General features: G+C 41.5%; 1 protein-coding gene across 2 annotated transcripts in view; it reads right to left on the bottom strand.

The window, feature by feature from the left end:
* Fam120a (family with sequence similarity 120A) overlaps positions 1 to 11,691 on the bottom strand; it is a 116,259-nt gene that overhangs the window by 58,878 nt on the left and 45,690 nt on the right. For both annotated transcript variants that reach the window (XM_004647560.2, XM_023707813.1), the window contains exons 4-5: positions 10,290 to 10,418; positions 9,386 to 9,482 (exon numbers count right to left, since the gene is read on the bottom strand). In XM_004647560.2, the coding sequence (XP_004647617.1) occupies positions 9,386 to 9,482; positions 10,290 to 10,418 (226 nt within the window). The remainder of the gene's footprint in view (positions 1 to 9,385; positions 9,483 to 10,289; positions 10,419 to 11,691) is intronic.

Here is an 11,691-nt window from a genome sequence, read left to right as displayed (position 1 = left end):
TTTTTTTTCCCCGAACCGGGATTGAACTCAGGCCCTTGTGCTTGCCAGGTAAGCTCGTATTCCACTGAGCCATCTCCCCGGCCCAAAAATATATTTTTTTAAAGTAATGGTATTAAAGTGCAACCTCCTCTTAGAAACTACAGTAAGCCACACCTCTCCTAGCCCAACCTAACAAATTCTTTTATTAACCTGGCATATCAGTGCTGACATATTCCCTTAAACAAAACAGAATAGTCATTTTTTAATTTTTTTTTATTTTTGGTGGAACCAGGGATTGAACTCAGGCCCTTGTGCTTGCCAGGGAAGCACTTATTCCACCGAGCTATCTCCCAGCCCCTAACAAAACAGAATAGTAACAGTCATTTTTTAAAAAACAATCTGTAATATAGACAAATGCAAATGTATAATTTTCTAGGGTTACCCTAAAAATAAAGCTTTGAAACTTTTGACTCAAATAATAAATAAGTTAATAAAATATCTATCACAACGCTAATTTTCAATCCTTGAAAAAAAAATTCCACTATTTTAAACATATTTCAATGGACATATTTACTAAATATTCTCAAACCCTGGGCCTCATATATACTAAGCAAATACTCTACAGCTGAGTAGAACCCCTAACCCTATATGGCAACATTCTATAGTAGTAAGCCAAACAAGTTATGGGGAGCAGACTGTTCTGTTCCATTACACTATAGATAAGTACCTTCCAGAAAGGTGGGGACCAGAGCCCAGTGGAAAAAGGGAGACTGGACTAGCTGTGGCTGCAAAGAGACATGTGGCCAAGCAAGTTCGGCAGGTTGAGCCCAAGATGAGCCTGCAGGGCTGGCCCTGTGTCTAGGAGAAAGGGTTAGCTGTGGAAGGCTGTGTGACAAAGGAACAATCAGCTTGAGAAGACTAAATCCAAGGATGTGAAGAGTAAAATCACAAATAAACTGGGCAGGTACACTCTGCACTACACTTGAAAGAATTGGGAACAATGTTAAAAATTAAACTACGAGAATCTATTTAAAGTCAATAGAAGCAACAAACTTCTAAAAACTAGCGCACTCAGTAATGGCAAGGACTGCTTCACTTGGTTGCTTAAACACTCTAGGACACAGAGTTCTGTGCATGTGGCCCTCTGGTCTGTGATCTACTCTAGTTGGGTCCCCTTTACACACCTTTCTCTTCCGGCCAGCCCTCCCTGCTGATTCAAGGCTAGAGCATGGACCTGTCACAGAAGGCATCTGTCCTCCCCAGTAGGGAGCATGTGCCCTACAGCCACCCAGGGTCTTAAGCCCCTCTTGGTATTCCTTATCTCCTTAACAATGGAAATCCACTGTCTTCTCCCTCCCATTTCAAAAGTACCTGCCTTATGGAAATAACCTGAAGCAGACTGCTCACCTAACATTTTCTTATATATACTCAATATTAATGATATTTATTTTCTCCAAACTGATTTACAGAATCAGTACAATTCCAAGAAAACCTGTGCAAAAGACTGGATGTGGTGGCAAGTGCCTCTAATCTCAGCAACTGGGAAGCTGAAAACAAGAGAATCACTATGAGTCCAATCTGTGTAGTGAGACCCTGTAGATCCTGTACTAAACACACAGACACACACACAAGAAAAGAAAGGAAGAAAGGAAGAAAAGAAGAAACGAAGAGGAAGGAAGGAAGGAAGGAAGGAAGGAAGGAAGGGAGGGAGGGAGGGAAAAGAAAAGAAAGAACATTTTGTGGGCAAGGATCACAAAATGTGTATCAAAATAAAAGGGTCAATAATAGTCCAGCCCTTTTGCAGAAATATAAACTAGACAGATCTAAGCAAGCAGACCCATCAAGTATTGACAGAGGGCCCTAGTGATAAGGATCATATAGCATCAACATAAAGATAACAAATGGAAATTCAACCGATCCGGAAACAGACCCAAACACCAAGAATTCACTAAGGACAAATCAGGGTGGCATGGTCCTATGGGGTACTGAGGTACCAGGTCATCCATGTGGAAAAACAAGATTTTTGTTCACACCATAAGTAAAATTAAATATAGGGGGCCAGGGAGATGGCTCAGTGGAATAAGCACTTCCCTGGCAAGCGCAAGGGCCTGAGTTCAATCCCCGGTTCCACCAAAAAAACCAAAAAATAAAATAAAAAATAAAAAATAAATACAAACAGATTTAAAGGCAAAAACATAAAAAGTTTTTAAAGAGACAAAATGTCAAGTCAGGTAGTTTTATTTTACATGTCCGTTTTGTGCTTTAGAAAAGCACGCCAAGCAGAGAGAAAAGAACTTCTTTTTTTAAATGTATTTAGTAGTGTCTACAGGGTCTTATTACACAGATCAGACTCTTAATGATCCTTCCGTTTACAGCCTCCCAAGCACTGGGATTACAGTCTCAATCACCACGCCCAGTCTCAATGGATGTATCAGTGTGCCCTGGGGGTGGAGCTGGCATGGCATGCAGGGATCAAACCCTGGTTCCTGCATCTGCCTAAGCAGGCACTTTAATTTCAGAGCACTTTTAAAGCATATCCAGGAGTGAAGGGATGTGCAAAAGGCCCTGTGTATCCAGCGCAGTCCACAGAGTTCCACATAGCTGCTACCCACACCCAAGATCTGGGAGGCAGACCTCAGCCATGCCATTTTAGCCATAAATACAGGGGAGGACTTCTTAACAGAGCAACACCACAGGGAGGAAAATGTACTCATCTGGTGTTAAAACCAAGAATGTAATAGAAAAGCACACCAAGCAGAGAGAAAAATTCAAGCCACAAACTGGGACATTACATTTGTTAACCACTGTATCTCACAAAGGACTGGCATCCAATATTTCCCTGAATCAACACAACAAAAAAACCACCAACAGAAACAGGCAAACAACATGAATATGCATTTACAATGAAGGAAATAATATGGGTTTATAAACACAATTACAGATTTGCAACCTCCTTAGTAATCAGGGAAGTGAAATGGAAACCATCCTGGCACATAATTCCACAATTACCAGATGAATGAAGAAGGTGGAACAATAAGACAGGGGGGAGGAGGGAAAGAGGAAGGGAGGGAGAAAAGAAGAGGGAGAGCGTGTGAGCGCCCAATATTGGTGCATACTGAACCCAAAAGGCAAGTCAAAGATTAAGTGGCAAGTGACACAATTCAGTTCCAGGGATACAGACATGGTAAAACTATATAGAAAAGAAAATGAGTAATACAAAATACAGGGTAAGGAAAGTGAGAAACTCACCCAAAGGACACATGAGAGAGCTATGAGTAATGTTCACTGCAGTATGATCGTTATGCCATCACTTGAGTTTTCCATTAGAAATCCTTCAATGGGCTTTTGTTATCCTAGGTCCAGAAAAGGATTCTGCCATGCAGCTCTCTACGCCACCTGACCACTTTTCCTTGTTTTCTGTGCTCCAATCACAGTCATCATTTTTCTTTTCCATTTAGGACTCTTGTATATGGGATCTCCTCTGACTGGAATATATTCCCTCCTGTATCTGCACCTCACTAGTCTTATTAAACTATCAAACCTCACCCTACACGTTATTAAATCATGATTCAACCAGGTTGCTCTTCCTTGGGTGTCCCATTCTCATTCCTACATGATTCTGTGGTGTCCATCTTCACCATCAGCCTCTACATACCTGCCAAGTGCTTAGCATATAGTGAACAAACCAATGAGCTACTAATCTTTAAAATATTTTAAAATGTTTGTAGCAGTTTAGGATCATATAAAATGTAAACAGAATTACATATCTTGCATTAGTGTGCTATAATTATTATAGCTGATGAGCCAATTCTGATATATTATTATTTACTTTACGTCCATATTTTACAAAAGGGCTCACTTTTAGCGTTGAAATTTCTATGGGTTTGGCTAAAGATGTAAAGAAATGTATCTGCCTACACTACAGTATCATACAAAATAATGTCACTGCCCTAAAAGTGGCCTGTAATACACTTATTTCTTGTTCCTCCTTGTAACTCCTGCTAACCACTTTCATTTACTGTCTCCATAGTTTAGCATTTTTCCAGGATGTCATACTGTGTGTAGCCTTTGAGATTGGCTTCTTTCACTTAATAAAGAAGCTTAATACATTTAAGCTTCCTCTCCATCTTTTTTTTTTTTTTTTGGTGGTACTGGGGATGGAACTCAGGACTCTGTGCTTGCCAGGCAAGCGCTTATTCTACTGAGCTATCTGCCTGACCCCCTCTCCATCTTTTCATAGCTGGATAATTCATTTATTTTCAGTGCGGAACGATGGTCATTTAGTTTGTAAAGAATAGCCTGGTTTCTTCCAAGTCCAGGCAGTTATGAACAAAGCTGCTATAAACATGCTAGAGCAGGTATCTCTATGGACATAAATTTTTCAACTTCTTTGAGTAAATACCAAGAAGAAAGACTACCATAAGGAGCTGGCCTGATAGCTCAGCAGACTAAAGCACCTGTTTCGGCAGAGTGCAGCAGCCAGGGTTCAATTCCCAGCATGCCGTGCCAGCCCTGCCCCCTGGGGCACACTGAGATGTGACTGAGACTGGGCATGGTGGTACGCACCTGTAACCCCAGCACTTGTGAGGCTGAAAACAGGAAGATCACTACAAATCCAATCTACGTAGTGAGACCCTGTACACCCTGTCCTAAATACAGGGGGGAAAAAGACTACCATAAAATTTTCAACACTGTATAAGAAAGATCCAAGAGTTCAGAAGCATGACTGACCAAATAACTCAGCGGATTAAAGCAATCACTAATTAAAGTGATTAAATGCAATCACTTCTCTCACATACACAGTCCCACCAACAGACATCCTCCATGATAAGATGGAGCTGAGCAAGCCCTGCAAGCAAGGCTCAGGGACCGGTCGGCAGTCCGATCCCCAGGCCTGCCATGCTAGCCTCGCCCCCAGCGCGCACTGAGACTGAGATTGGGCATGGTGGCACGCACCTGTAATACCAGCTCTTGGGAGGCTGTAAACATGTGGATCACTACAAGTCCGATCTAGTAGTGAGACCCTGACACCCTGCAGACCCTTCCCTAAAATACAGAAAAAAAAAATAAGTTCAGAAGGAAATAAACCAAAGATGAACCTAGGAGATTATTTCTTCCTTTTAATATCATTCTATGGTATGGATATTGGACATCTACCCAGTTCCCCTGAGGCTGCTACATTAGAAGTTTTGGTCCCAGAATAGTAATATTAGGTGGTAAGAACCTTTTCACTGGGGGACTGGGGAGAGGCAAGGGGAGATTCTAGGTCAACTGAAGGTATTGCACCCAGAAGAGACACAAGTGGTACTTGTGAGACCATAACAGAGTTCTTAAGACAGTTGCTATAAAAACCTTGACCTGCCCTGACCCATACTCTGGTTTCCTAAATGAAATACAATCACTTCTCTCACGTACACAGTCCCACCAACAGCCATCCTCCATGATAAGATGGAGCTGAGAAGGCCCTCATCAGAGCTGAGCGAATTCCAGCACTATGTCTAGAACCTGCAAAACTGTGAACTAAAACACTATTTCATCTTAAGAATTGTAATAGTGGTAAAAAGCTGAATAACACACAGTGATTAAGATCCTGATACAGAAGGTATCTAGGGTAGAAACTAAAATTCTAGCCAGGCTGAGAAACCCCTGATTAGAATAAGTTCACTCCATTTTCCCCCAGAGTTATTCTTTAAGCTGCTTGCATGACTCTTAAGTTGTCTTAACGTTCTGCATATTTCAGTTTCTGAAATAATTAGTGTGAACAGGTTCTAAAGAACAAGAAAGTATGTCTCCACATTGGTGGTATAAAATCCAATCACTTTCTTGTAAAAAATCATGAAGGACCATAGCTAGTTCCTAAGGAGCTCAACAACAGCCACTTGAGACCCTCCTGCCACCTACGAGACCATTCCTATGGAAAAACATCACAGGTCTAACTGTGGATGCCCAGAAAGCAGCTCCCCAAGTTGATACTGCTGCTCCTCATTCTCTTCACTGGGAGGTTCTAGTAACAGGAAGAGTTAAAATTAATGAGAGCTATTCCACACTGCTTAGGTATCTCTACAATAATCATAAAAAAGGAATCCATTTTTGTGGCTTCAAACTGCATGCAGGTTCCATAAGATAAACCTGACCTATTCTCACTCATCTCTCTTTAGCCTCACTGTACCCATCCTGTAAGGTCACACAGCAGCCACCCCAAAGCTTGACCACGCCCACTCCCTGTCTTGCTGTAGTTGTGCCTGCATGTTTGTTTTAATTTGCATATCTTGAATGACCAGTGATGTGGAACATTTTTTCATACATTTGTTAGACATTTCTATTTATTTGTTTATTTATTTTTGGCAGAACCAGGGATTGAACTCAGGCCCTTGCGCTTGCCAGGGAAACATTTATCCCACTGAGCCATCTCCCCGGCCCCTGTCTGCATGTTTGTATGCCTGTCTCTCAGCATGCAAATCTGATTTTTGGAATGGTTCCAATCCTCAGGGAACGCTTTAGAGAAGAATCTATAAGATATTAATTGCACTAGCCTGCCTGAAAGTATCATTCTACCAGTCCAAGTCCTATTCGCACAACCTGTCTTATTCTTTCGGTAGTGAAGAGAATAAACTGAATTCTGAGCCAACTCCCTGTAAAAAATTCCTTATCTATAATGTTTAATGATTAAGAATATAAAATAATTTATACCTTTTAAGACATATGAGCTTAAAGCCTAATTTAAACCACGTCTTACTCATTCCAAATATCTTCAAAATAGTAACCAGATCAGTGCCAAGTTGTCCCCACTATCCCCAGAGAAATAGTTGCAGCACCCCACAGATGGCAAAACCCTCAGATGTTCCAGTCCCTTGTACAAAATGGCATAGTACTGTATTTGCTTATAACATATGCACATCCTCTCTTACACTTTAAACCACCTTTAGGTTACTTACAGCACCTAACGCAAGGCAAATGTTAAGCAAATAGTAATTGCAACATAGTGTTTCAGGAATAATAACAAGAAAAAAAGTCTGCACATGTTCAGTACTGACAAAAAAAAGTTTTTCTCAAATATTTTCTTTTTTTTTTCAAATATTTTCATTTTAAAGTTAGTTGAATCCACTATTGTGGGACTGCAGAGATGGAGGGCTGATTATACTGTTTTTCTCCATACTTATTTTCCTATTATCCTACTCTGAATAAATGTACTGGTCCCAAGTATACTATTATAATGACTACTAAATTAAACTGCCCCAAAGATCAGTCCAATGTACTCTGTCTCCCAGAGATTCTGGCTGGCTATGTGGGGAGGATACAAAGCTTCAGGAGATGGGGCTCAGTAAGAGAACTAAGTCAGGTCACTGGTGGTGCTATCCTGTTTTACAGTGTGATCTCTTGGTTCCACATCCACTCTTGCCACTAAGACCTCATTTGTCATGAATTCCTCACTACAGCCCTTAAGCCTTTCAGAACCGTAAACTAAGTAAACCTTTAAAAGTTAGTCAGCTTGGCCATTTCCTCACAGCTGTAAAAAATGGACTAATACAACAGGAGGGCAGAATGTTGACAAGAGATCTTTGAAGAAGCCTGTCCCACCTCTATGAGGAACTTGCAGGTTTTCCAATTGTTAATAGACTTCAACATTCAATCATTTAAGTCCCCTTTTAGGCCATTCTGCTTCTATGAATAAGAGTGACAGCATCTGCCTTTGAACAAGCACTGCAGTAAAACATTTTACATACTTTCTCCGTATGTGTAAATGATGCTGTTCTAACACAAAGTGCCCAAGGCTCAGGCCCAAGATCTAAGTGTGTCAGGGGTGAGTCTAAGCCAGCCTCATTGCACAAGGTCTGCAAGGTGCACAGTAGAACTTTAAATGAACCAGCATATTCCTAGTCTCTCACTTTCCACCATCTTGTATACCCTTCTCCAAGAATAATCTCCAAACACATGTAATTATTTCTCACATCATTTAAAAGCCAATTAGTGAAGTGTTTATTCACTGGTAATACATAATAGGCCCTAGTTACCCCAGACCCTACATTTTTGGATGGGCAAGGATGAAAAGGCACACGCACAGTAATTGCCAGAGATCACCTAGTGGCCTTGGAAAAGAAGCTTCCAAGCCTGGGTCTCATACCTCAGATGACACAATGAGCGAAAGGTCACAATAGCTGATGTGTGCATCCAAGAAGCCTGGTTCCCTCAAAGCAAGAGAAGGCTGGGGGCTTTGGGCAACAGAACATACCTATGGTCATAGGGCAGGTGGGTGAGGAGCTGAGATTTATTCCAAGTGCAATGGGTAAGTCTATGCCAAGGGAGGCAGAAATGGCAGGCAGCCCTGGCCCTCCGTCTCCACCTCTTTCATATATAGTATCTAGCAGGGCTGACTTTCCCCTCAATGTATAAAGTCATCCCAAGCCACCAGGGCTCCAAGTGGTGCCTCCAGGTAGTACTACACTCAAATCCATGAAGGACACTATCACAGTAAAGTACAGCTCTCTGGGATATTTTCAACCTTGGAATTAAATTCTTGAAATGAATTAAAAAGTCTAACCCGGGGCCGGGGAGATAGCTCAGTGGAATAAGGGTCTCCCTGGCAAGTTCAAGGGCCTGAGTTCAATCCCCGGTTCTGCCAAAAAAAATAAGTAAGTAAAAATAAATAAATAAATTAATTAATTAAAAAAAATAAAAAGCCTAACCCCTTCAACAATTCCTTGAAAATACCTTCTTTTGTTAACAGCTGATACGAAGAGAAAAACATATTGTAAGAGTTGGGGCGCGATTTCTGAGACCTGACTGCTCTGGACATTTATAAGGCAGGGTTATAAATTTTTATATATTGTTCTGTTTTGTTTTGTTTCATTATTGGCAGTACCAGGGATCAAACTCAGGACCTTCACTTGCCAGACAGGCGCTTATGCCACTGCGCTATCTCTCTACCCCCCCTATAAGGCAGATTTGATTCAGGAAAGAGGAAGGTACTACGGTTTAGCAAGCAGTCTTCAATCTAACAGCTTATTATTTTTAGTCTCCAGTTTCAAATAGCTACATTAAATATGGTCTTTTGCCTTTAAAAAAAAAAAAAGTTACACATTTAAAACATTTATGAAGTCATTTACAGATCCAAAGGCCTTCTTGGGTTCTCAGGGAATTCAGAGACCCCCTCAATATCTCTATATTGCTGTTATTTGCTGCCTGTATCTCCACGGCCCTTTCTATACTCTACAAAGTTTGCTCTTCTTCCTCAGTGTCCCGGGGATCACTAGAAAAACTGGCTACACTTATTTTGTAAATGCTGGGGGGGGTGGGGGGGGAGAGAATCACACTTTCAAAGAATAAACCAACAAGGTTCAATGGTGAATAATTAAACTTCTGAATTATAATGGTCAATACTGATAAAAGATAGGCCTGATTTACTTACCTAAGTAATGTGGTGGATGAAATGACATAGGTTTACTAGTCGCTGAGTAATATCCAATTGCTCTTTTAAATCGAATAACTTTGTCATCTGTTCTAGACTGAAACAGATGTAGGAAAACCTTAGTTATGCCACTGGTGATATGTATGAACATGTTGTTATAATTCTGCACATGTATAATAACCTGTAGCCGCCTTTCAATTTAGATAAAAATTTAGAATGATACTGAAACTGAGGGAAAAATCAAGAGATTAACTGAAGAATCAAACCAAATATTAACTCATCTAAAGTAATGCAATTGTAATTCTACACTAGCAGCAGAGCTAGGCTCTGACCTCAACTTTGCTTCATCTCTGATCCTATGAGGGATTTAATGAGTGCCCTGTGAAAAGAGGAATAGACAGCAGCACACCAATTGGGGTGCATCTGTCCAGACTGGTTTTTGCTCCTAGAGACAGAGCAGGCGTGTCCCCAAACTTCACCTACTCTCAAATGCTGTGTTGTTTATATTCCTACTTCCCAAAACAGAAAATCCCTGACCAACACCGACAGTGTACACGTAAATCAGATTCATACTGGCCAATTTAATGTAGTTTATTGTCTGATTGCTCTGGAAGACAACTCTTAAAAGTTAATGCAAAAAGTTGGGAGCACTAGAAACTTGGCAATCAGCTACTTCAGTATAGCTCCTTCTGTTTAGGCTAAAAGCTGGGAAAAAGAGGTGAAGTGGCTAACACCACACAGCCAGTGGATGGCATACTGGGACAGCCTCCACTTGCAGGTCTAAAGTCAAGGGCCTAGCAGGCCAAGTAACTACAGACACATAGCCGGCTTGCTCCTCTCAAGCCCCCTTCCCAACCTGGACACCACCATGTGAAACCCTCTCCTGTGAAACTGTACATTTTACCTGTGAATGCTGGAAAACATCTTTAGCTATGGCATCCAGGTCAGAAGTGTCCTGAATGTTGCGGACATAGTCAGCAACAGCTTTAATCACTACATCGCAGGGTGGCAAAACCAGCTGGTGGGCCCGGACCTAAAAAGACAAATGTACACATCAGCAGATGGAATGGCCCCAGATCCAGGCAAATACAAATACAGGACCCAGAAATTCAGTGCTACCAACAAAGATCCCACTAGTACCTGCTTTTTTTCACCTATGAGATCCTGGCCCTACTAATTCCCTTGATGTTTCATTCTCTGAAGCTCAAGAAATGGATTTTCGGGGCCGGGGAGGTGGCTCAGTGGAATAAGCACTTCCCTGGCAAGCGCAAGGGCCTGAGTTCAATCCCCGGTTCCACAAAAAGAGAAAAAAGAAATGGATTTTCCTTTTAAGTGATGAACTACAACTCAGTTGCTCAAACCCTGTTAGACTGAAAGTGCATCAATATCCCTTCATCACTCCTGAGGCAACTGGGAACAGGACTTGTACTCTATGGCATGCAAAGCACACTGCAGCCCAGGAAAAGCCCAAGGGCCGCCTCTAGCTTCCTTTCTTTCCTTATTGGCAAACAAGATCAGCATAGGTATGAGCTTTTAATCTGAACCCAGCACTCACCAAAACTATGGGGAGAAATACAGTTATTAAGTGCCTAAATCTACCTTAAAAGGCCAAGTTTAGGTCTGAACTAGAGAATAATAATACCATGGCCCAATAAGGGGCATGTCTGATGAAAGAGTGACAAAGACGTGAAGAATAAAGTGTACGATAACAGCTGATGGCAGAAAAAAAGTAGCTTAACAGACTGAAAGCAAAAATACCTAACAAAAGCCTTGAGATCTGCAGAGTAATAGCATCCCAACACTGTCCACATTTTGTTCTCCAGGTCTGAATATGTTAGGGTACATAGAAAGGAAAACCTCTGTAAGCAAACCTCTGTAAGGTTTACTGATGCAGACAATTCACATCAGTTCTGGAGACCCAGTGGTCTTGTGTAAATGTGCAAAGCTACTGCCACATATATGCCACAGCCATGGTGAGTGCACAGGACCAGTATGGCCAAGGACAGCTACACTCTCTCTCCTGGAGCATGCATCCACAGTGCACAGTGAGGCAAGTGAGCAACTGCTGTCGTTGCCCGAGGAGCTGACCCACATGAGCTTGTTCTTGTATTCTAGCTGGGACACCAACATAGGAGACAGTTAAAAGGGCAAGAAAGAAGTTACTAAATTTTAAAAAGATCACATGAGAAAAGGTCTTAGGGACACAAGTGACAGGCTGGCCCTATGTAGGTCCAACCTACCTCAAAATAAGACAGGACAGCACCTGCTGTTTTTGTTTCAGTAGATATCCCTGCCACCACAAAAAA

Source organism: Octodon degus, unplaced genomic scaffold (genome assembly GCF_000260255.1).
Source record: "Octodon degus isolate 3935 unplaced genomic scaffold, OctDeg1.0 scaffold00312, whole genome shotgun sequence".
Lineage (NCBI taxonomy): Eukaryota > Metazoa > Chordata > Mammalia > Rodentia > Octodontidae > Octodon > Octodon degus.
The sequence above is the reverse complement of the archived record's forward strand: the minus strand, read 5'-3'. Positions and strand labels throughout refer to the sequence as shown.